At 45.2% G+C, this 26,389-nt stretch overlaps 1 protein-coding gene across 1 annotated transcript in view; it reads right to left on the bottom strand.

Moving 5' to 3' along the window:
- Positions 1 to 26,389, bottom strand: part of ARHGAP42 (Rho GTPase activating protein 42) — an 840,311-nt gene that overhangs the window by 12,406 nt on the left and 801,516 nt on the right. The window contains exons 21-22 of the mRNA XM_078656994.1: positions 21,552 to 21,708; positions 9,537 to 9,593 (exon numbers count right to left, since the gene is read on the bottom strand). Of these exons, the coding sequence (XP_078513120.1) occupies positions 9,537 to 9,593; positions 21,552 to 21,708 (214 nt within the window). The remainder of the gene's footprint in view (positions 1 to 9,536; positions 9,594 to 21,551; positions 21,709 to 26,389) is intronic.

The following is a 26,389-nucleotide window of genomic DNA, read 5'->3' as shown; positions in this document are numbered from 1 at the left end:
ATCTTCCTTTTTCCTTGTCCACGTTTTTGTACTGATGTTTGTCCTCGTCCTCTTCCTCTCATGTTGCCTGGTCTCTGATCTCTATACAACAGTCTCATTTCCTCTAAAAAAGACATTTTTTGATGGTTGTAAAAATTCTCTCCTTCACTTAATTCGCTTATTGTTGCGTCGTATTCGTTTCCTTTCACTTGCTTATCTATTAGTTATTTTAAATTAATCTTTTGGCGAAGGTGAATATTTTACCTATTTCGTAATCCTTTTCATCTCGCCTAAACTTTTTTTGTTTTCTCTCTTCTCTTTCTTTTTCATACTTCTCTAACTTGATTTCCATGTCTTTCCTGTACTGATTTCTTTCCTGTTCCTTCCTTAGAGACTGTATTAGAGTTTCAAGATCCTCAATTGTTTTGTGAATCTCATCCAGGTCTTTTGTAGTAAAGGAAAGATGCACAGTCCAACTGTGTAGGTAAGATTCTTTATTGTAAGTTCCTTCCAAGATATTAGGTACAGAAGTAAGACCCCACCAGGAGCCAGCTGTTAGCAGCTCAGCCTGAGATGACCAACTGCCACAGTAAGTTATAGAGAGGCACTGTGAGCCAGAGGGACAGCCAGGCATTCTATGATGTCACAGATATCATAGTACAGTCTATGCAGAGAAGAACAGTGGAGTGGAAATCATTATAAAATATGACAAGAAAGATGTAGTAAATGTCCACTCCACTGGACATTTACTACATCTTTCTTGTCATATTTTATAATGATTTCCATCATGTTGCTGGAACATTGCATGTTGTTTTGTTCCCATTCTTCTAGGATTTCCAGTTTGGTATCCGGATGATTAGGTAGGGTAAAGATCCGCATGCCTCTTGGAACTCTGCTCACTTCTAAGTATTTCTCCACTGTTATGATTTCCCTTCCTTTGTTGATTTCCTTTCTCATTGTTTTTTCCAGTTGGAAGAATACATTCTTTAAATTCCTTTCCATAGGTTTTTGATCTGTCGTGTCTGTTGTTTTATTTCCCAATGACAAATTTCTTTTGCTTGTGAAGAGCGATTCTGCTTTTAGTTGTCTTTTAGTGACTCTTGCCTCCATGACTCCAGTTCAAGTTTTCCAAACTCTGATATATGGATTGTATTTCCGTTGTTGTGCTGCACAATCCCAAGCCACTTTATCCTGGTTTAGAGTTTAGTCAGTATCCTCCTGTTTAAAAAACTTGCCACGGGTATTGGATTGTATATACACTCACTTATTAGTTCAGTTGTTTCAAACCAATTGCAAATGATTTTTAACTCGGGTGTGTACTTAGTTGTTTATTCGGTTGTCTTGCACCGATTACAGGTGATTTTTCGCAGTGTGGTTTAGTTGCACAAAGTACTGGTGATTGCATGCTTATTTGGGCTGTCGCTGCAGTGTAACCTAACTGTAATGTTGTTGCAATGCCTCTAGTGCAGGTCTCCCAGCGTGGAATGCTTAGAGTCGAGGCATCCGGCTCTTCCACATTCATTCGTTATCGCGGCTCCCAGCCTGCTGCCTTTCATTCACTCCCAGCGCACGTTGCCAAGCAGTCTTACCTCCGGGTTTACCTCCGAAGGCAGTGGCGTCCTCCGACTCCACCGCTCTGGTTTGAACCGCTCAGTTTGACCGCTTGCTGCGCTCGGTTGATTCTCTCCATGAAAGTCGGGTGAATCCGTCTTCCGTTGTTCAAATTGCTCGAAGGCGTTCATGGACTGCAATGTCGATTGTTTGCTTCGAGTTGGGCGCTGCTGCTCTTCTTTAATTATGCCACTATATGATTCCTTTGACAGCGCGCTCGTGATCGGTCCGAGTGAAGCAGCAAAGAAGTCGAATTCCGCTAATATTATGACCACAAAGAAAGTTTCACTCACACTCCAGGAGATTGCTTACGAGGCTTATTTAATCCAATAGTTTACGGCCATTACCATCACCAGTTCCAAAACCAAAGCGTTTTGACCAGATTGGTCTTGATCAAGGTTAGCGGTGATCAACCTATTGTGTCTTTTTATACAAATGCCAATGTAGCCCATAATGAGGCATTATGGGAAATGTGGTTCACTGAGTAACAAAATCATTTTTTAGCACCACAAAAACAAATTCCTCCATACCATATTTTATTTGTTCCTGCTTGCAGTATTTCGTTAAATACAGTTCTACTTAATGAAATAATATAGACCACTTAAACAAACAGGACCAGTTAAAAAGCATACATCATTGGCAGATATACTCTAATAGTTCTGAAAACCTCAACACACTTCCAATGTCCATTCCATATCTCTCTCTCTCTCTCTCTCTATATATATATATATATATATATATATATATATATATATATATATATGCCACAAATGATTCCATTGACAGCGCGCTCGCTATCGGTGCGAGAGAAGCGGCAAAGGAGTTGAATTCAACTAATATTATGACCACGAAGAAAGTTTCACTCGCACTCAAGGAGATTGCTTACAAGGCTTATTTAATCCAATAGCCATCACCATTATGGGAAATGTGGTTCACTGAGTACCAAAATAATTATTTAGCAACACAAAAAAAATATTTGTAACAGACAAAGTCTTTTTGTAAAATTGATTACACTGTTCCTTAAAGATATGTCAGAGTCATTCTACAACCAAATGTTTCATCAAGTAGCACCCATTCTTGATTTCAAAAAGGTCAGTCACATCCATTATTTGATTACTATATAATTAATTAACTATTTAAAAAGGGCGCTGAGCCATTAATTATAGAGTAATCAAATAATGTCAAGTCAAGTCAAAAAATTTGTATAGCGCGCTACATACCCAGAGGGTTTCAAGGCGCTAAGGAAAGGGGAGGAGGATTATTTGTCAAATATCCACGTTTTAAGCTGCTTTCTGAACGCTAGGTGATTCTGGGTGAGGCGAAGGTAAGCGGGGAGTGAGTTCCATGTTTTGGCAGCCAGGTATGAAAAGGATCTGCCTCCCATGGTGGTCTTGTTGATGCGAGGTACAGTGGCGAAGGCTTGGCTGGAAGAGCGAAGTTGGCGGGAGGGGGTGTAGAAGGATAGTCGAGAGTTGAGGCAATCTGGTCCGATGTCGTAGAGTGATTTGTGTGCGTGGGTAAGCAGTCGGAAAGTGATCCTCTTATTGACGGGTAGCCAGTGGAGGTCTCTAAGGTGACCAGAGATGTGTTCGTTGCGTGGGATGTCTAATATGAGCCTGGCTGAGGCGTTTTGGATTCGTTGGAGTTTCTTCTGGAGTTTAGCGGTGGTGCCTGCGTAGAGGGTGTTTCCATAGTCCAGTCGGCTCGTGACCAGAGCATGGGTGACTGTTTTCCTTGTTTCGGAGGGGATCCAGTGGAATGTTTTTCTGAGCATGCGAAGGATGTTAAAGCAGGAAGAGGATACGGCGTTGACTTGTCTGTTCATTGAGAGTGAAGAGTCCAGGATGACGCCTAGGTTCCGTGCGTGGTCTGTCGGGATGGGTGCTTTTCCGAGGGCTTCCGGCCACCAGGAGTCGTCCCAAGCAGAGGGGGATGTACCTAAGATGAGGACTTCTGTTTTGTCTGAGTTCAGTTTCAGACGGCTTTGTTTCATCCATTCTGCGACTTCTTTCATTCCTTCGTGTAGGTTAGTTTTGGCGGTGCTGGGATCCCTGGTGAGAGAAAGGATCAGTTGAGTGTCATCCGCGTAGGAGATGATGTTGAGATTGTGTTGGCGAGCGATGGCCGCAAGGGGGCTCATGTATACGTTGAAGAGGGTGGGGCTGAGTGAGGATCCTTGTGGTACGCCGCAGATGATTTCAGAGGCCTCGGACTTGAATGGTGGGAGGCGGACTCTCTGGGTTCTTCCGGTGAGGAACGAGGTGATCCATTCTAGTGCTTTTCCTTGGATTCCGATGTTTCTGAGGCGTTGTAAAAGGGTGCTGTGGCAGACTGTGTCGAAGGCTGCAGAGAGGTCGAGGAGGATGAGGGCGACTGTGTCTCCGTTGTCCAGTAGAGTTCGAATGTCGTCTGTTGCTGCGATGAGGGCGGTCTCTGTGCTGTGTTTGGCTCGGAAGCCAGATTGTGAGGGGTCGAGTGATTTGTTGGCTTCGAGGAAGGCGGCGAGCTGGTTGTTGACAGCTTTCTCGATGACTTTGGCCGGGAATGGAAGAAGCGAGATGGGGCGGTAGTTTTTGAGTTCGGTGGGGTCTGCTGTTGGTTTTTTCAGAAGGGCGGTGAGTTCAGCGTGTTTCCAGTCTTCCGGGAAGGTGGCAGAGTTGAAGGAGCAGTTGATGACGTCTCGGAGGTGCGGAGCTATGACTGAGTCTGCTTTGTTGAAGATGTGGTGAGGGCATGGGTCTGTGGGGGATCCAGAGTGGATGGAGTTCATCAGGCGGATGGTGTCCTCAGTGGAGATTGGGTTCCAGGCGTTAAGGGTGTTAACGGGGGGAAGATGGTCAGCAGATGGTAGGGTGGGTTGGCTTCCGAGTTGGTTGTCGAAGCTGTTGTGGATGTCAGCAATCTTGTTGTGGAAGAAAGAGGCTAGGGAGTCGCAGAGGGTTTGAGAGGGGGTGATGTCGTTGGAGTTGGCCGAGGGGTTGGAAAATTCCTTGACGATGTTGAAAAGTTCCTTGCTGTTGTGGGCGTTGTTGTCAAGTCGGTCCTTGAATGCTGTTTTCTTGGCTTTTCGGATCAGTTGGTGGTGAGTACGAATGGCGCTTTTGAAGGCATCCTTGTTGTTGGTGGATGGGTCTTTTTTCCAGGCCTTTTCAAGGGAGCGGCACAGTTTCTTGGATTTCTTGAGGTCATCGTTGAACCATGAGGCCTTCTTGTTGCCAAGTTTGTGATGACGTTTTTTCAGTGGTGCTAAGGTGTCGGCGGTGTTGGATAACCAAAGGGTGAGGTTGGAGGCGGCTTCGTTGGCGTTAGAAGAGAGGGCTGGAGGGTTTAGAAGAAGCGATGAGGAGATCTGGTCGAAGGTGATTTTGTTCCAGTTTCTTTGCAGAGTTGGTTGGGGGTGGTTGATGGGTTTCGGCTTATTGTAGGTGAAGTGAACGCAGCTGTGGTCAGTCCAGAGGAGATCCGTAGTGTGGCTGAAGGAGACATGGTTGCTGGAGGTGAAGATAGGGTCGAGTGTGTGACCTGCGATGTGGGTGGGGGAGGTGACCAGTTGTTTAAGTCCGAGGTTGGTGAGGTTGTCTAAGAGGGTGGCGGTGTTGCGGTCGTTGATCTTTTCGAGGTGGAAGTTGAGGTCTCCCAGGAGGATGTAGTCTTTGGAGGGGAGCGCGTGTGGGGTGATGAAGTCCGTGATGTCTTCACTGAATTTTGCGCGGGGTCCTGGTGGTCTGTAGAGGAGGGTGCCTCTAAGAGTTGTCTTGGGGTCGATGTGGATCTGGAAGTGGAGGTGTTCGGAGTTAGCGAGGTTGGCGTCAGAGCTGGTTGAGATGCGGATTGATTTCTTATGGACGATAGCTATTCCGCCTCCTGTATGGTCGGTGCGGTCCTTGCGTGTGATCTTATAGTCATCAGGGATAGCGATGGCGATGTCAGGGGCGGAGGAAGCGTTCATCCAAGTTTCCGTTAGGAAGGCGACGTCAGGAGAGATGGTGTCTAGTAGGTTCCAAAGGTCAATGGCGTGCCTGTGGACCGAGCGGGTGTTGAGAAGGATGCATTCTAGGTGGTTGGGGTCGGGAATCTGTGGTGTGGTCGTAGCAGAGATGTTGTCTGTGCCGCGGGATTTACAGGAGAAGCAGGAGAACGGTCCATGGGTGTGACTGTCCTGTTCGAAATCAAGAATGGGTGCTACGGGGGAGGAGCCAAGCTCGTGACCGCAATGGCCGCTCTGTAGCTCGGCTCCGTCAGCCTTCCTGCCCAACACGCAAATCCTGACAAATATCCTGCCCCGAGACGACACACTCGGGAAGAAACGGAAACGTGAAGCAACGCTCGTACTCACCGTCTGGCATGGGGGCTCCTGCGTGCTGTGGATCCGAAGCTGTGCTCCTGCTTGGTCCGGGGGCCTTCGCGGTGTGGAGACCGGAGCCTTGCCTGCGTGGATCAGCCGGGGTGGCGGTGTCGTCGGCGGCCCCCGGCGGGAGAGAGGGCCGACTGTGAGAGGCCGTTGTGCGATTGTTCCGGTGGATACTGACCGGGCCCGGTCCAGCGGCCGGGAGGCCCCGTGGTAGGGCGCGGCGCGCCGTGGATGGGGGAAGACCGTGCAGGAGGACGCCCCCGTTGCTGCCTCGTCCGGCCATCTTGAAGCCCTGCGCCCGGAGTCGGCTTGTGATGCCCGCGGGTGGTGCCGCAGGCTGACCCCCCGAATTTGGTGGCGCATTTTTCTGCACCAAGATTGACATTCTTGGGGCCTGCGTGAACTCCAGGGGTGTCCTCGCTTAAGAGCCCGCTCCGAGAGTTGCGGAGGGTGGTGACGCGGCTGAACCCGCAAAATGGCAGCCGACGCCCTGGGACACGGATTTCCTCAGGGCGGCGGACTTGTGTTGCTGGAGTGCGCGGGGGCCTGGTCATGTGAGCCCACGATTGGTGATGTCCTTGACGCCCTGCAGTCTCTGCATGTGGCCTTGGCCCCCGGTGCCCCTGTGAAAGGTATACGGTCCGCCGCCATCTTTGATGGACCGTTCTTCATGGACGCGGCTCGACTTCGTGGTGGCGCTGCTTCGTCCCCCTCGATCGCTGCGAGGAGTGCTACCGCTGTGCATCGACAAGACTGCAAGCCTGCGGCCCCGAATCTCCTGGCAGTTGTGAGTGTGGAGTGCGAGGGCGTGGGCTCCATGTTGGGGCCCGATCCTGCTCGAGTGTTCGAGGAGCGTTGTGGACTGCTGCTCCGATTTACTTTGTTGAGGTCGTGCTGTTGTACTGCGGGGGAGCCTCTGCTTTCTTATACGGCGTGACTGAACTCCTGTTTTTTGCTGCTCTTGGTGTCATTGTTGAGAGTTCCGGACTGCAGAGAAAGATTCTTGTTTTGTTGCTGGTTGCCGGGGCCCCCTGGTCTACACCCTTGCCTTGTTTTGTTCCGATCGAGTAGCCTCTCCATCTTGAAATGTTTGCTTCCCACTGCTATATCATGTGTGGTAGTGATGACTAGGAAAGGCCAGGGGTGAGCCAAACTGAACCCTGAGGACTACCGGTGAACGGATTGTGATGAGGCAGACCCCCAATCATGATAATATTGACGATCCCTTTGAGAGTTTATGATACCTGAGATTGTGTTGATCTCGTTTAGACGCTGCATAATTGTGTGGGTGGGCGGGGGGCTGGGGCCGAACGTCTCGATTGATGGTCTCCTTCCCCCCCCCTCTTGATTTCTTTCCCCTTTTTTTGCCTCTTTATTCCTCTCTCTCTCCTTGACTTCTCTATATTTCGGGTTCTGATTTAGGGCGACAGGCACGCTGCTGGGGGGGTAGGCCGTAGCCTTCTGCAGGGGTGCAGGGTGGGGTGGGTGGGCTGGGGCTTCTTCTCTGTTTTCTTTTCCTTAGTTCTATGGCTCTTTTGTATCCCTTTATCGGAGCGCCGCGTCTGTGCTTGTCTCCCATGGTACGATTGAGGGTGGGAACTGGAGGTGTGTTGTTCTCCTTCTTACGGTTTTGCCACATTGCTATTACGACTCACATGCCCACCTTGCTGGCGATATCCTTACTTTCTTTGCGTGCTTATTGCTGTGGGGCGCTTGCATCGGCGCGGCGTTCTCTCCTTCTTGCTTCTATTACTTCTCCCCTTTCCTCCCTCCCTTCTCCCCTCTTTTTCTTCTTTAGGTTAGTATAGCGGATGATTATATTCACTGTTGCTATTCCGGTTCCTCCGTTCTGTCTAAAACATGTAACTGGGTGATAGGTAGACAAGAGACGAGCCACGGTGGGTACTGCTCTGATATATTGCGTCCATATCCTGATTGATGTAAACTGTTGCTGATGATTATCCATATTGATGCCCTTATGTTTTGCTGTTTGCTTCGTGGCCCGCTATGGGAACTCGGATATCCATAAACTGCAATTGATCCTGCTATACTCCTTATTATAAAATTAACCTTCTTTGATCCTGCTCGATGGCCGTACTTAACCTTTCCAGACTGAACTGATTGCTTCTATATTGTTGGCTGATTCCAGGGCACATCCTTCCGGAGTCATTGGCCTCTCATACTGTGTCGTGGCCGGCCTGACTGGTTGTAGGCCCGTATTTGTATATTCCTTACTGCATAATAAAGGTTTTCAAAAAAAAAAAAAAAAAAGAATGGGTGCTACTTGATGCATAATGAAACACTTGGTTGTAGAATGACTCTGGCACAACTTTAAGGAACAGTGTGGTCAATTTTACAAAAAGACTTTGTCTGTTACAAATATATTGTTTGTGTTGCTTGATGTACTTACCTGCAATGCAATGTCCGACGGCATATGTAATAACTGCAATGTAATGCTAACATACCCAAAATACATGTGATGAATGCAAAAATATATTCAACACCTGCAACCCCAAAGGGAATATTGCACTAATTGATGCACACAAATTACAATGAGCAAAGTGCAACATAAATTAACAGGAAGCATTACAATAATGACAAAATACAAGATGCCAGTAACACTTTACGTGACTGTGCCTGCTGACAATTCAGTGATAACTGCATGTAGTAAAACAACACAGGCCAAGTGCATTTTTTACAAGCCACCCCATGCCATCTGAACGTAGGTACTCGACAAAGTCTTTACTGCATCATTAAAAAGGACAGATACAAGTTGCTTTGATTTTTTAAATTTTAATTTAAATAGTGCTTCCATTTGTTTTGGAATGCTTTTTGAAGTATTTAACGCCCACCGGTAAATGTGCGTGCAAAAGTTTTTAAAGTATCCTCCCTTATGTCAATTAATTTATGTACAGTCTGTGCTATGTTGTATATTATACATGGCAATTCAAGTAGCATTTCTATCGAAAGACTAGCAGAAACACTGCAATCATGAAGAAACTCTCAAAGAGGATGAAATATGTTCATTTTCTGCCTCCGTGTCTAGTTGGCAAGGCAATGTAAAAAAAATGTATATGCGACTAGAGCAACTCTGTTCATGAACAAATGATAGGAAATAATCGGGACTACTTTCGATTTTTAACTCTATTAGTCAATGTATAATGGCTGTTTTTTGCAAATAACCTACATACCAAAATACGGGCGCAGCTACTGGTCCTAGGAATTTGTTCACCTGAACCCTTTGTTTAATTATGACAGGCACTGAGTCGTTACAGACAATATGTAGCACATTATTGCATAATATCTATGTCAATTCTGATATGTTTTTTCACCTCACCATGAATGTGAATAAAATGAAGAAGTTATGTATTCTAAAACACTTAGTGATAACTGAAGTTATTAAGCATTACTTGTTGATGTGTTCCTATACAATTATATTTTGTACTCTGAGGGTTTAGAATATTATTACCCTGAGGTTCGAAACAATTATGTATGTAAAATCATCCTCGTCTTTCCCAGCCTCAACAAAGAAAGATCACACATTTTTCCATTGAGGTTAGCTCTGTTTATTTAAAAAAATATTTTGGAAACATACCGTCCAGGAGACACTTGCTTGGTTGCGTTTTCAAACAACTGCGCTCTGGCTGCAACACTGAAGACAAAACAGAGAAGATGCACACTTAATGTATCATCATTTCATGCATGGTATACTTTAAAGTTATTTGTTCGAAAAGGAGATAACCATATCACATCAAGTCTAGCAATGTTATGAATCGTATATGCTGCAGCACTAGTCCATTTAGTCACTATTTCATTATTGACACTTGATTGCCAGCTTTATAATAAGCAGGGGGCCAAATATTCGAATATTTCTGTGCAAAAGATCTCATATGCATCTAACAAACTTAACTAGTAGGTCGCTAACCAAGCACTGATTCTCAGATCAAAGTCAAACTTTTGGATTCAATTCAGGAAAGTGCCAAAATATTGTGATGCATACATTTTGCTATTTAGTATCCGACACATTAAAAGAAAAGCCCATCAAGCTAGCTAAAAATAAGTTCATTAACAGAAAGAAAAGAGGCAATCCATGGTCTGAGGACTGTAAGACTGCCAGAATTGGCTTAAATGACTGAAAACAACATTAATAATATCTGACTTCTGGATTTCGTCCTTGCCCTAAAACATTCCAAAATGAGGCCAATGAATAGAAAGGCACATTTCCCACTGGATGCTGCAATAATTGGTGAAGGCCAAATCTTCAGCTAAATCGTAACTTGATGCCTTACAAATGGCAGTGATTTCCTAATGACTATCGGTGCTGAAACATGGGTGAACAAACATTTGATGATGTGTATACGATGATAATTTCTATTTCTATTTAGGGAGTTTTGTAAAGCGCTTGATGACGCACAACGGCGTGTCTCCGCGCTAAGGAGAGAAATGTACTGGGATCTACTGAGCGGCCTACCTTACTGAGCGAATAGTATAGTTTTAAGCTTGGCTCTGAAAATTAGCTCAGATGGTTCTAATCGCAGTGCCATCGGTAGTTTGTTCCATCTGGAGGCTGCAAGGTACTGCTAAATGCCATGTTCTCCACCATTGTTCCTTCTTTGTTTTGCTCCAACCATGAGATCCATAGTTGTTACAAAGAGAATCAGGAAGATCAGAAGATAGTGGTAGAACGGATGCTGAAAACAAAATATGCTACACTAAAACAATTTTTAAGTGAGCATGACCGTGTGGCTGAAATAGGATTCATGTTTTCAAGAGGTTTTGGTGGAGGACTTAAAGTGGAAGAAACATAATATGGTGTGGTGGCACTGAAGTAGGAAAGTAGTACTAGTGGAGTTGTTTGGTTGCAAACCCTGTCAGATAAGAATTTAGAAGGCAAGAATAAAGGGAAGCACTTAAAGGGTACTACACTGAAAGTAGAAAGTAATATAGGGAACCGCCTTCGACTGACTTCGCTCCTTCCTCACTGGAAAAACCCAAAGGATCAGACTCCTGCCTTTCCTCTCCGAACCCACAGAGATCAACTGCAGAGTTCCCCAAGGATCGTCGCTCAGTCCCATGCTCAACATCTACATGGCCCCCCTCGCCACTATCATCAGACAACATGGACTCAGCATAGTATCATATGCCGACGACACCCAGCTCAACCTCCCCTCAAGAAGAACCCCAAAGACACCAGACTCAGCTTCAAGGAAGGAATGGAAGATGTCGCAGGTTGGATGAGCTGCAGCTGTTTGAAGCTCAACTCAAAGAAGACAGAAGTCCTCGTCCTTGGACCCACCCCTCAGCCTGAGACAACACCTGGTGGCCCACGCCCTCGGCATCCCCTCCACCCCCACGGACCACGCCTGGAACCTTGGCTTCATACTCGGCTCCTCCCTCACTATGTCCCGCCAGATCAACGCTGTTGTCTCAACCTGCTTCCACACCCTCCGCATCCTTTGCAAGACTTTCAAGTGGAACCCCCGAAGCCAGAAAGACCGCCACCCACACACTCATAACTAGCAGACTGGACTAAGGAAACGCCCTCTATGCTAGAATCAACAAATCCCTGCTTCGCAAACTCCAGACCATCTAGAACACCGCGGCCAGACTCGCCCTCGGCATCCAACGACACAAGCACATCACCCAACACCTGCAAGACAACCCCAGGATCCCCATCGAGAGGAGAGTAACCTTCAAGCTACTCACCCAAGCCTACAAATCTCTCCACAACACTGGACCCAAATACCTAAACGAAAAAGTATCCTTCCACGTACCCAAAAGAAACCTCCGCTCCGCCGATCTCGTCCTAGCGGAAACCCCGCCATCCACCGAACTAGAGCGGGTTGAAGAGCCTTCTCCTCCGTCGCAGCCAAGGCCTGGAACCAGCTCCCGGTCAACATCAGATGCTCCCCTACTCTGCACATCTTCAGAAAGCGCCTCAAGACCTGGCTTTTCAGCTAACTCAGACCTGCACCACCCGCCCTAACTGCCTTGAGACCCTCACGGGTAAGTAGCGCGCTTCACAATTCCGATTGATTGATTACTTATTAGTATTACATCACAGGAATTAAGTGTGTGCCATAGAAATATTTTACCATGTTTAAGGATGCATAAACCAGAACTGGCTAGTCCTCTAAAATAATGAAACAGCAAAATGGAACACCGTCGCCCCTATCACATAATAAAACATGAAAAGAGTGGTGACTAAGGCCACATGGTTCTCTGTGAATCATATCTCCCCACATTTTGTCAAGGAGTACATCAATTCCACTCTGCTTTCAATTCATAAATGCATCTCCAACAAGTTATCACTACTGATCCTATCAAAATAAGATGCGGACGGCCTGTACTCACGTAAAATGATGCCAAACCCAATTTACTAAAAAATTCAGACCTTCCCTTCCATCCCAGAATCTGCAACCTCTGACATCTCAGGACCTCACTTTGACTTTAATAGATGATCCTAGCATAAGCGGATAGTTAAAGGCTCTCCTTTGAATTGAGGTGTAAGGGGGTGGGGAGAGTGCTGGTTGCTTTTTTTTAAAATAATTCCTCCAATTTTGGTGGTATTTTTCTCTTGTAATGTGCTCATTGTTCTGCATTCATTCCGCTACACCGTACTTTTTTGAGAAGGAGCAAGGTAGCTTCACAATCAATTTGTAATACTGCACAAAATTCACCTACTCGGTTATAGCAGTACTTTCAAGTCCCTGCTCTCTTTTTCATGTGGGGCAACAAGAAAGGTTTGGGTCCTATCTCTGACCGGCTTGGACCTCAACAATCTACAAAACAGAACAAGTGGCCAGTCAGGTTTACTTTTTTGTCATTTGTTCACACCCAGCCTATAAGTACTGAGTGATCCACTTTTTCATTTGAAATTTTTATTTACTTCAAAAGTTTTTCATTTATTTCTTAAAGAAATAAATGAAAAACTTTTGAAGTAAATAAAAATGTCAAATGAAAGTGTGGATCACTCAGTACTTATAGGCTGGGTGTGAACAAATGACAAAAAAGTAAACCTGACTGGCCACTTGTTCTCTTTTTCATGTGGAACATATATTGGTAGGCTTTAAGAGAGATTTGCAATAACACTCTCTTTAGCAAAAACTACCAAACTCCAACTAAACCTTCGGTAAAGATAACCTTAATGTTAGCACCATGGATTACAAACAGAGTGTGGATTTGTTTTAACTAGTGAAGAACGAGTTATTCCATGTATGCCTTTGGCAATCTGACGAGATTCCTTTCATGGTCAAATTTAATTGAGGGGGAAAACCATGGGCCACAGGTCTGGTGGCTTAGTTTGATGGCTTAGTGGGCTAATGCGTCCACTGTAGGGGCCAGTGTTTGACCTCATGGTCACAGGTTCTAATCCTGGCGGGTCCACACAACCTTTCATCCTTCCAAGTCAATAAAATGATTACCATTGAGTTGGGAATCAATCAACATCTGTTATTCAGTGGTCCTTGTCATTTCAAGGCTGGGATGAAGACCAGTTGCTTTCTTTTACACAAATCACCAGGAAAGAAAAATGTATGCTACCAAAGAAAATTAGAAAATAAGTAAATAGACTAGAAATGGCATCACAAGTCAATGACTGTGAACCTAACAGACAACTATGATTTGGAAGCTAGCTTATGCAACTTGACGTGTATGTGATTAACCCCTTAACTGCTGGGCCTTTTACCCCAGTGCTGAGCCCTTTTTTGGCTATTTGGGATAGTTCATGCTTAGGGATTCATAACTTTTTTCCACATAAGCTTTTCATGCCAACTTTCTGTACTTTTTTTCTACTGGGGATCATAAAGGTACCTGAAGCTTGTGGATTCCCATGAGGGGACCAATGAAATAGGCAAATTATAGCTACATTTGAGTTGTTTTGGGAGGAATATAAAAATGAGCTCTGGATAGAAGTGTCTGCTTTTTTCTCTATAAATCGTATCAACGAATAGATTGCTTTCTAAAGTGACCATCTTCCCAGCTTTCCGGAACATGTAGAGCTGAATGAAAACTTTTATAACTGTGGTAAAAATATATTTGTTTTGAAAGAGGTAGCCTATATGGCCTATTTTTGGTGCCCTCAACCTACTTCCAGTTGGTGGTGGAAACCAGCATGAAACCAATGGGGGATCCAGGAAACCTATAGATTTCTGAAAAGTAGACAACATTCCTAGTTCAGCAATGGGTCATATGTGTAGATTCTTCAAGGTTTTCCCAAAGAAACTAAACATTGAATTAAAGAAATATTGAAAATGGGAATGAAAAAACAGCCATTTGTGACAATATTTTAATCTGTACCTTTTTGTCTCAATGGCCAAATTACAAAGGCAATATACCATTACAACAGTTAGACCTCTCTGGTTGCGTGGATATACAAGGTTTGTAGCTTCGCCAAGAACCAAAGGTACCCAGAAACAATAACTGAGCTGTACCATAAAAGGGCTTTTTTTGAGTATGGACCAATTCATATGGTGGAATATGTAGAGTGAAAAATGGGCATCAAGGAAACCTATGAATTTCTGAAATGGGCACAAGATATGAAGTTTAGGAGCCGTGGTTATTTGTACATATCTGAAGTTGTGAGTACCCGTACGAGCATATGATTTGAGGGCATTTTTCAAAACATCTTCTTTCTCGAAAGAAAGGCTTACATTTGGAATGCACAAATGCAGCGAAATACATTTTTCAATAAGAAACATTCTAATAGTCTATGCTATCACACGTCTTCTGATAATTTTACCTCACTTGAGTGGGTATGACTAGTACCTGAAACATGAACCAGCCCAAACACAACATGTACACAGCACATTTTTCCACTGAAAACTGGCCCTTTTTTCCAATGTGGGTAGTTGAGGATTTTGGGACCTAGCTCAGCTGGCACATAGGGAAACCTAGCATACCTGAACATTTTTTTAAACTAAACACCTGGGGGAATCCAGGGTGGGGTGGCTTGCATGGCACTAACCAGTTTTCCTTTGCACAGAATGCCTTGAAATCCTCAAACTTTAAATACAAACATTTTTCTTCACATTTCTGTAATGGAAAGTGTGAAATCTGAGGGGAGCCAAAAACCTAATACATCCAGCAACACCTTCAAGTCTCCTGAGAAAAATGGTACCTCACTTGTGTGGGTAAGCCTAGTGCCCATGGCAGGAAACAGCCTAAAATGCAACATAGATACATCACATTTTTCCACTCAAAACTGACGCTTTTTTTGCAAAGTGGGTAGCTGTGGATTTTGGGCCATAGCTCAGCCGGCACCTAGGGATACCTAGCTAACTTGCACATTTCTAAAACCTAGACACCCAGAGGAGTCCAGGGGTATGTGAGTTGCGTGGCTCTCACTAGGTAATTTTACCCAGATGTCCGTTCAAAAGTAAAACCTTGGTAAAAAACACACATTTTCCTCATATTTCTGTGACAGAAAGTTCTGGAATATGTGGGGAGCTACAAATGTCCTACCTACTGAAGTTCATACATGGCCCCCGATAACAACGATACCCCACTTGTGTCGGTGAGTCAAGAGGCCACAATACAAAAGGCCCTAAAATGCTTTGGTTGATAGAAAAGCTATAGGGGTAGCTCCGGTATTAGTGGCGCCACCCACGCAAACCTACAAATCTCAGACATTTTTGACAACTAGACAAAAAGGGGATTACAAGGTGGTATGCTTTGCATGGATCCCATGAGGTGTTGTTACCCACAACACAACCCAAAATACTGTAGCTACCAATATAGCTTATCTATCAACATAGCACTTTAGGGCCTTTTGTGTCATCGTCCCTTGGCTCACCCACACAAGTGGGCTGCCGTTTTTATTGGGGGGACATGTGCAAACACAAAGGGGTAGAAATTTGTGGCTCCACGCAGATTCTATACGTTTTCCTCACACAAATGTTGGGAAAATGAGTGTTTTTAGCCAAAATGTGACATTTGCAGGGCATTGTGGGTAAGGCAATGTTGTGGGATCCACGCAAACCACACCACCCTGGACTCTCCTGGATGTCTAGTTTTGTTCTCAGAATTGTCTGGGTCTCGTAGGTTTTCCCGGGTGGCGGTTTACCAAGCCCTAAAGGTGCAGTCATTCACAATTTCAAGTAGGACATATTGAGAGTTATGTTATGTTATTTTAAAAGTACTTATACAGCCCACGTACACCAAGGGTTTCATGGCGCTAATTGAGCAAGGGGGAAGCTGCATCACCGGGACAGTTGGTTTACTGATATGCCTGGGAAAATAGATGGGTCATAAGCATTTTCCTGAACTGTGCATAAGGGGTTGCTAACCTCACTTCCACAGGGAGCGAGTTCCTAAACTGTGGGGCCAAGACTGCAAATCTAAGCCCCCCAAGTGTTTTGCATTTAAAAGAGGGAGAGATCAACAGATTTAGATTGGACAAGCGCAGTTCCCAGGAGGGGGTATAGCGCTGGATCCTTGAGGACATAAAGGCTGGGCCATTCCCAGCTAGGGCTTTGAAGATGGTACATCCCAACTTAAAGGCACAGAGTTTAGGCACTGGAAGCGAATGTAGGCTCTTCATCAGAGGTTAAACATGATGTCATCTAGGCTGGCGGGCGAATAACCTGGCCGCATGGCTTTATACCAGCTGTAAACGTTGTAGTTGATATGCGGGAATGCCAGCATATAATGAGTTGGCGTAATCGATACGCAAGATTACCAAGGCTAGGACAACCAAGGTCAGGGCCTCAGTGGGTAAGAACCTGCTGATCTTCTGGATTCTACGAAGGTGAAAAAAACACGCAGAGACCACTGAGCCTTCATGGATAGATCGTGGCTGATCACAATCCCTAAGCTCTTGTCAGAGCTCGCTGGTATTGAGGGGCTACCCAGCATAGGAGGCCAAAAATTAGACTTCCACAGGTTTGCCGGTCCACCTGTGAGAATGAGCTCAATTTTATCAGCGTTTAGTTTCAGTTGATTGTCTTTCATCCAGTCGCTGATAATGCTCAGAGTGGACTGGAAATTGAACACTGAGGCAGTAGAAGAGTTGGTGTCAAACACAAGCTGTAGGTCATCGGCATAGTTAAATGTTTTGACCCTTCTTTCACGCAAAGACCAGACCAGGGGTAGTAGGTACAAGTTAAACAAGAGGGGCGAAAGAGAATACCCCTGAGGTACCCCACAAGTTAATTTCATTTTTTGGGAGGATAAATTGGCAAGGCGAACAGCTTGGAATCGATTGCTAAGAAAGGAGGAAATCCACTACAACGCCAGACCCCTGCTGACACGGTCGAGCAGGAGACCATGATCGACCGTGTCAAAAGCGGCTGACAAATACAGGAGTACCAAGGCCTGGGTGAGGCCCTTGTCAGCCCCTTCTGAGCTCATCTATGACTGCAAAAATAACTAACTCCATTGAATGTGCAGGTCTAAATCCTGCCTGATGAGAGTCAAGAAAATGAGATTGTTCGATGAAAAAACTCAGACAGTTTGCCACTAGAGCTTCTAGGATGTTCCCTAGGTAAGGCAGCAAGGAGATGGGGCGATAATTGCTGTGCACTAAGGGATCAGAGTTGGGTTTCTTCAAAATGGGGATTATGTCAGCCCTTTTGAAAATGTTAGGGACAATACCAGGTTTGAGGGAATTATCAAGGAATGAAAGGGGAGGGTCCGGACAAGTGAGGAAAGCTTCACGTAGAATGAGAGTCGGGCAGCAATCAGTGGGGGAACCAGAGCTCACTTTCTTTAATAGAGCAAAAAAGTTTTCCTTTGAAATTGGGGGGATTTGATTAAATTCCAGTGAGTTTTTACAGGGGGCTGAGGAACCATTGTGGAGGTATGGGGAGGTATACTAGCCTTGATTGCAGCGATTTTCTCAGTGAAATAGGAATTGAGCGAGTCGGATAAGGATTGAGAGGGAGTAGGTTTCGCCATGACCCTGTCCGGATTAGTGTGTTTGTCGGGAATGGAAAAGATATCTTTGGACTTATTGGCAGAATTTATGATTTTTTAAACAAAATATTCGGCTTTAGCCTGGAGGATAGCATTTTTCCATTCTTTAAGCAGTGTTACATAGGAGGCTTTTTTGTCCAAGGAGTAGTCGTGTCTCCACCTACGTTCTGCTAGCCACACTCTCCTGTCCCGTTCGCTAAAATAACACCCAAAAGAATCAAATGACATCCTGCTTGTCATTGGGATGGGATTGTATTAGTCCCCAGGGGAGCTGCAAGACTGTTGAGCCTTTATGGGTGCTGTTGGGCCTGATGTTAGGATGGGCCAGACCCACTCCATTATTTTATTTAAAATATATATTCCTCCCATACAGTGGTCCTTCTGCCTCCCCCAGGGGCAAATTGGAGACAAATCACCTCCCTGCCCCTGGAGGTGAGGGACCGAAAGACATTTTATGGGGCATTTAGGGTGGGTGTGTGGCTAATTTCAGTGTGCACCACTTTCTTTTGACCAAAAGGCTAATCCCAAGTGTCAGATGGCCTTTCTACCCCCCAAGGGGGGGGGCAAATTTGGGGCATTCTCCCCAATTGGGACAACTGTTTATCTACCCCTATGGGGGCCAGAAAAGCACATTTGCCCCTTCTGGGGTGGGGGTATTGTGCAATGCCAGGGTACATCTTCTTTTTCTTTTGTTTTGGCATCCTTTTGAATTGACTGGTGCGTAGTGGGCTTTCTGCCCCACTGCAGGGACAATTTGAAGGCAAGCACCCTATCTGGTTGTGCCGGGGGAGGGGGCAGAAAATGTTACATTGGTGTCACCCCCATTGCAAATCTGACTGACCGGTTTTTCTGCCCCACCACGCTCCCAAGGCCAGACAGAGGGTTCGATTTAATTTTGCCCCTGAGGGGGCAGTAAGCCCAAAACACACCAGGGAATTTGAAATGGTGCCAAAACAAAAAAAGAGGGTGTGGCCTACCCTGGTATAATGCCTTACCCCTGCCACAGTAGGGGCAATAGTGTCCTTCTCCCACCTGAGGGCAGATAGGACTTTTGTTTCAATTAGGGAGGTTGCCCGAAACTGGAGGCCAGGAGGGTAGAAAGTCCAACTGACACTAGGGATTTTACCTTTGGGGTAAAATACAGTGGTGTTAGTGTTGCACTCTTGAACTGGCCACACCCTGACCCCAAAGTGCAGTGCTCTCACCACTTTCTTTTGGGCCAAATGCAAAATACCTGGTATCAGCTGGACTTTATTCCCTCTCTCTTACCCAATTGGTAGAAACCTCCTACCTTCCCCCAGGGAGGCAGAAAGACGCTATTGCCCCTTTTGGGGCAGGGAATAGATTGAAAGCAGGGTAGGCCACCCCCCTCCTTTTTAGGTCGAGCAACCTATCTCAATGCGCATGCGCATTGAGCGGGAGCGAGATATATAGGGGCTTATCGAGAGTTTACCTAACTGGCGATTCCACTGGCGATTTCTTGCAGTGCATGTGAAAGCGCGTGCACAATGCCACCAGCCGCCTGCCTGCCTGCCTCGCATTACCACATCAAAGGCGGCCGCGTCTCAGGCCCCTGCTGCTTCACACCCTCATGCCGCTCTCCCCGCTCCGCCTTCTCCCCTGCCCGCCGTGTCGCATTTCTCCTCGTACTTTCACTTTGACGGCCGCAGGCCGTCTCTCGTGTTTCTCCTCCCCCCTCCCAGTGTTTTTTTTTTTTAAAGTCAAGCACCAGCTTCTGCACACTATGGCTCTGCAGTGCTTTGTCTGACTCACAACTCGGTTCAAAGGCTATACACTCGACTCACTGTGTGCTCTCCCTTTCATATTACAGTCTATCGCACTGTGCAGAGCTGTCAGCATGTGATCCTCCTGTCTGACACTCACTCGGCGCAGGTCTTCTCTCACTCCGCACTATTTACAAGTCAATGAGGGCTGATCTCGATGCACTTATTTCGATGGCCGTCCGTATTCGACGCGTTGTATCAGGCGCCCTGACACATTTTACTCTGTTTATCGTACCGTCTCTCCCGAGCAAGCAGCGCAATTGCTGCGTGCCGTCAGTTGATCACAATGGGTCTAGTTTTTTCTTCTCGAAGCACCTGGTCCATTAGCAGTTGCCCGTGTTTTTCTCAAGATTGATGGGATAGATACCTCAATGCTTTAAAGGTCCCAAAGGCGAGACCTATTGGCTATGCCAATGCTTGTTTTGTTTTGGCTCTGCTTTGAAAGCCCCAGTAGTTAGTGTGCCTTCTGCCCCCCTCCCCCGGGGAGCAGATTGGGGGTGAATACCCCTATCTATTTGGCTCCGCTTTGAAATACCCAGTAGTTAGTGGGCTTCCTGCCCCCCCTCAGGGGTGCAGATTGGGGTGAATACCCCTATCCATACCTCTGGGGGAAAGGGGGGGGGCAGAGAATATATTGGGCTGTGGGGTGGGGAAAGCAAATGACCATGACCAAGGGGAGCCGCTCCACCCCCCAAAGCACTACATGAGGGCAGTCCTTGGTGTCTACTGGGCTTTCTGCCTTCGGGGGTGGGAAATTAAGGGTAAATGCCCCCATCTGTCCCCAGGAGGGAAGAAAGACTGTAACTGCTATTTTTGGGTGGGGGCACGGCCATGTCCATGGTGAGCAGCCCTCACCACTGTACATTTTCTTGGTAACATTTCCCTGGTGTCTAGTGGGTTTTCTGCAGATTTTGGGTAATTACCCCCATCCATGGGGGGTGCAAAAGGACTGATGGGTGGGACCACGGCCATTCCTATGGTGGGCAGCCCCATCCCCTGCATTTTCTTGTTTTTAGATTTTCCCTGGTGCCTAGTGGGCTTTTTGCCCTCTAGAGGGCAGATTGGGAATAATTACCCCATCATCCTCCGGAGGGTGCAGAAAATGTAATGCTGCGGTGTTTGGGGTGTCGACATGGCAGCACCCACCCCATAACTTTTCTTCCCCTGGTGTCTAGTGGTCTTTCTCCGTTTCCCACTTACCCTTCTCGAGGGCAGATTGGAGGTAATTAACCTCATCTGCCCCCAAAGAGGTGCAGAAAGACTGAAATAATTGGGGTTGATAGGGGAGCACAAGCCCTTGCACAATATGCCCTCCCCTGTGTCCCTGGGGCCTAGTGGGTGGATCCCTGCTTGGGGATCGCTCTCCTGTGGTGATCCCCAAGCAGGGATGTACTGGGCAGCGATATAATTTGAAAGGGGAGATTATTCCCTTTCCAAAGATACCTCTCCGGAAGCAATTAGTGCTCAGGGGCTGAGATATTCAACAAAAGCACTGATGTGGGGAAAGTAAAATGAGCCCTTTGGCTCATTTTACCTTCTCTTTGCTATAGTGATGTTAGCGCAACCTGCACGCTTAATGTCATTACAGCAAAGGGAAAAAGGCTTCTTGGGAATCTCTTCCTGAGCAGCCCAGGGCTGCCTCTGGTGCCCAGCACCAGAGGGTCCTTAATATGCCTCCCCAGTGATGGTCAATGGCCAACAGAAGCACTGGAGAAGTAGTGCACCATTCGGCCACTGGGCGAAACCGCCACTTAAGGAAGTTAAGTTTAAAAATTGCAGACCACTGGGTGAGTTTTCAAAGTACGTTTTAGAGAAAAAGCACAAAAAGAAAATTAGATCCTTGAAGAAATAGATTTGTTTTCGTTTTAATCACAGCAACTTCTGAATGGTTTTAAAAAATCTAAACGGCTTACACTGATCCTGGCCTCTGGTAGCCATTGCTTGATGCTGTGTCTAACCTTGGTCTCCTGGATATTTTCGGTGGTAGATCAGGATTGACAGGAATTTGAGGTGTGTCTTTGAGATCCATGGCTGCTAAACTCCTAACGGATCCACTGCGGCTTTTCATGCCTAAATAAAACATGCAACAGTGGTGAATGTGGATAATGCATTAAACATTAGAAAACAAAATGTAGGTAAGATTACAGAGACATTCAAATTACATTTTACTAGAGTATATTTAAAAACAGTCACAATAAGGTGTTTCAATGGTGCATTATGAGTAAGAGCATTTGTATCTCCTGTGGTACTCCCTAGCAGATGGTCTTCCGGGCTGGGAATATTTATGGAGAGTAGGATATCCTTTCTATGGGTCTTTCCTTTGCTAATTTCTTGCAGTACATCATTAATCATGTTGCACACTAATATACGATATTCAAGGCACGATTAATGATTCTAGACATGAAAGTAATGAGATACTGTCTTTACTGTCTTTGGTCACTTATTGGTAAAGCAGAGAATTCAATTACCCCTAAAAAAATTCCTAATTATTTTATATGCATGTCAGTTTGTCATAAGTTAGATTGTGAAAGAGGAGTGTGAAGACACTTTGTTTTCCGAAAGTGCACATATCTGGGCACACTTCTGGAGGCTGTTACATCTCTCCTCCTAGGGAGAGATCACTAGTTTGAGGAAGACAGAACACAGAGTTACATAAGATAAACATTTCGCTGTCATTCATATGGCTTCTAAATTACCAACTGTTATTATTTCTCTCATCCTTAACCCCTTCCGCGCTGATGACGGAACCGCTCCGTCATCAGCCGCGGTAGCGCTGTGCTGATGACGGAGCGCTTCCGCCATGGCCCGCTCAACGCGCCTGCACGGTGCTGATTTCGCGCCTGCGGGGCCATGACGGAACCGGTCCGTCATAAGCACAGCTCAACCGAGGATGGTGACGGAGCGGTTCCGTCACCAGCATGGGCGCGCCGCGCGGCCCCCCCACCCCTTAGCGCTGCGGCGGAATAGAGATGCAAGGCACAGAAACAGCATAACCAGCCTGTACATTCTTAATGATTCTGGAATGCGTAGCTGAGAGAGAATACAGGGAGGGATTGGGCCTGAACATAGAGGAAAGAAATTGTATAGGAAACATGAAAAAATGTAGACTATCAAGTGGTGTTGATGTATGTTTTTATAATTGTATGCATAATAACGTAAGGATGAAAAAAGAAAATAAACATTTAGCTGGAATTAAGATATTATGTCAAGTGAATTATGTTTATGCTGATGTAAATCAATGTAGGCCTCGAATTCAAAATGGCAACTCTGTTGGCAACCATCTTTCAGCACACATTCACTTTTCATTTCTGTCTCAATCTGCACACAGACCATTTCTGAACTAGCAGCCTTTTAACAATGTCTTGAGATATAATGTCACTTTTCCAGGTGCAGACAGTTTTTTTCCTTTGGGACTCTGGAGCACATTGTTCCCAGCACCTCACCTATTTGGACCACAGTGTGATTCCAATGATAACTTGCCTTTTTAGGTTGAGCCTAGGCAGTGTGCATGCGCTGTCTGCAAGACCCTTTTTTAGCTCCTCTATCAGCTTTTGGCATGCCCATCAATTGCCATTTGTTCGTTGTTGTGCCATTTAGAAATACAGGGTTTTTATTGGTGCATTGGGTCTGATTCTCCTGCTTTTGCGTGCTTGGGTCATGCCCAGGCAATTTCACTCATTGTTTGCTTGTGTTGGCCATCCCAATACGTCTGTGGTTCCTCCTGGTCATCCTGCTGTGCCTTTTTATTTGGTAGGCTATCAACATCGTTTTAGGCTATCAGGCCATTTCACAGAGCCATGCTCTGTTTGGCACCTTCAAAGTGGCAATTTCTGTCTGGTAGCTGTTGAGCTATGCCAATATCTCTAACTCAAAAAAGTGTGAGACCTATTGCATTTCTAATGCTTGTTATGACATGTAACAATATTTGTACTAACTAATGTAGTGCCTGAGGAGCACCAAGGATGGGAACTGCATTATGTGAAATTGTTGTTTTGTATGGACAAATGTGATTTCAGAAATTGTATAATTCTGTCTTCAGCCTGATGGTTTCAACGTGTGTGACTCTAACATAATTGTATTCATGTAAGCATCTTATTGTATTTTGCATTATAAAAGAAGCCAATTACAGAGGGTTTAGGCCAGTAGCGGTCGGCAGTAGGTGTTTCTGTAGGGCGATGACGTGGGCAGGGGGAGGGGCAGGGTGGGGGGTAGTAATTTATGGATTACAGAGTTTTACAGATAAGTAAACATTTAAATAAATAAAACGAATTTTGTTGCGCGCGCTGCATCACACCATCTAAAACTAGGCAGCTGGAATTTTGCCCCAGTACTGTCAAAGTCCTGGATAATATAATTAAAGGTGAATCATTGTGTACTAACAAAATACTATACACTTCAATTAACATAACTTTCTGAGGAATGTGACTTAAAGAAACATCAAGACTATACTGCCTCTGAACAATACTAGGCACATGGGTGCAGTATATGTAAGGCTGTGCAAAGCCTATATTTTGTACTATCTATCAGCTATATGCCAAGTATATATTTTGCAATGTTTAATACAAAATTGGAAAAATAGCAGATTTGTTGCATTTTACAGAAGATTACAGTTACTACAAATGTATGTAATATGTCAGAAATATATTTGTGGTGACACCGTATGGTTGTACTATGATCAATCAAACCCTGAATAGGATTCATGAATGGAGTCACTGCAAAATATGTTTGTTCTAGCCAATCTTCTGGGTTTTTGTCAAATAGAGTTTTTGTAGAATTTCTTTTGCAACTGGACATGTGGAATCAGAGATGGTTCCTCGGATAACATTAATAAAAATAATCGTTGCATAAAAACAGACTGCTATACACTTTAGTAAGCATACTTTTATGAGACGTGACTTTCAAGCAAACATCATGCATACACTGCCTCTTAATAAAATAGCGCATATGAGTGCAGTACCTGTAAGGGCTATGTGGTGTACATAATTTGAAAATTCCTGTCTTATTGTCAAATAAAACTACAAAGGCACGCTAAGCTTATACAAGTCATAACCTTTTATACTGTAAAACTAAAAAACTGTTGTAACATCTCATTATCATAAGACAGTCGGTCTTAACCTGTGGTTTGGGGAGCCCTGGAGATCCCAAATGAAGACTCAGGAGTCTGAGACTATTTAGAAAATTAAATAATATTAACAGATTAATAAAGTGTTAATAAATAAAGATAACGTGAAAATTAAACAATTTACAACATTCTGTAAATGTAAAGGAATTTGAAACTGAGGGCTAAAAATGTATTTGGTATTTCCAGATGGATTTGCGGGGGCAGCATAAGTGCACCAATCAGAATATAATAAGGGCGATGAGTAGCCTCAATTGAATTTAAAAAAGCTCCATCCTTCCCATTAAAATTTAAATTTGTATCTTATTATATTTGTGAATTAAATGAAATATTTCAATAGTTTTTGTGTATTTGATGAATGCTTGTTTCCATATTTTTACATTTGCGATTCAAATTGTTGAAATTGCGTAGGCCAGGGTCTCTGGATTCTAATTGTGACTGAATGGGGGTCCTCGAATTCCAATAATGATTAAATGGGGGTCCTCGGATTCCACAGTGGATAAACACTGTCACAGGAGACACCATACACATGAAAAACAAGTACATAAGTACAGTAGATCAGAATGAAAAATTCAGATTCTTAGAAATGCTTAGCCTGACATACTTGAGTTAAAAACACCAGCTGCACATTAGGTTTGTATTTTGCAGTCTTTGATAACACAATTATAAACGTTTCTAGAGCCCTGTTCCATACGGTAAATAAAAATGTCTGTTGCACACTGGTAATATGTTTAGCAATGTGTGAAAAAAAATGTTTAGCACTACAGTTTCGAGTGTTACCTAAATGCTGTGATATACACAGTAAAACCCTGCACACAATTCATAAATGGAGTTACTGCAACATATGTTTCTTTTGGTCTTTAGGTCTCAGCCTGCGAAAGACTGCACACATGTGCAGTCGAGCTGGCGAAACTTAATGATATAGAGTAACTTTCACTAGTGAGGTTAAGCCCCGCCCCTCTTTTCCATTGGCTGGCATCACCGTTCATGCTAAACGGTGGCCAGCCATTGGAGAAGAGGTCCCAGTGACGTTCTTCTTTCTCTTTTAGCCCCGTCCCTTTCAGACTGGGTTCCTTGACTTACTGATGGCGTAAAAGCTTTCTTATCTTCTTTATGGGGCCTTCTGTTTCGGCCCATTAAGAAGATAAGGAACCTTTTACTCCAGCAGTAAGTCGGGCTCTAAAAGAGAAAGCAGCACGTCGTTGTACGCAGCAGTCATTTTTGACACAAAGGAAGCCCCTCTACACGCATTTCCTCTCACCCTGCCTTTGCCTTGTTATCTAGTGCGCAGGTGCTCACCCCGTGACTTTGTCAGCATTTTTGTGCGCGGGTGCCTGCCCCGCTTATTTAATTATTCATCTGCGCAGGTGCCCTCCCCGCGACTTTGCCCGTATCTCTATTTAAATTCGAGGGGGTGCCCACCCCGTGTCTTACCGCCACAGCCCGAGCGAGGGAAGAGGTTGCCGGGCCGCTGCCTAACGCGACCCGGAAGGAGAAGAGCCAGTGCCTAAGACTCTCCCGGAGCGTCACGGGCGCCCACTAGAAGTCCCAGTCCCAAGAGAGAGGGGACCGGGTGAAGCACGACGCACAGATGAAGCGGGGCTACCGTAAGTGAGGGAGAGCCCCGCAGGA

The sequence above is a fragment of the Lissotriton helveticus genome, chromosome 8, assembly GCF_964261635.1.
Source record: "Lissotriton helveticus chromosome 8, aLisHel1.1, whole genome shotgun sequence".
In the NCBI taxonomy this organism is placed as follows: Eukaryota; Metazoa; Chordata; class Amphibia; order Caudata; family Salamandridae; genus Lissotriton; species Lissotriton helveticus.
The sequence above is the reverse complement of the archived record's forward strand: the minus strand, read 5'-3'. Positions and strand labels throughout refer to the sequence as shown.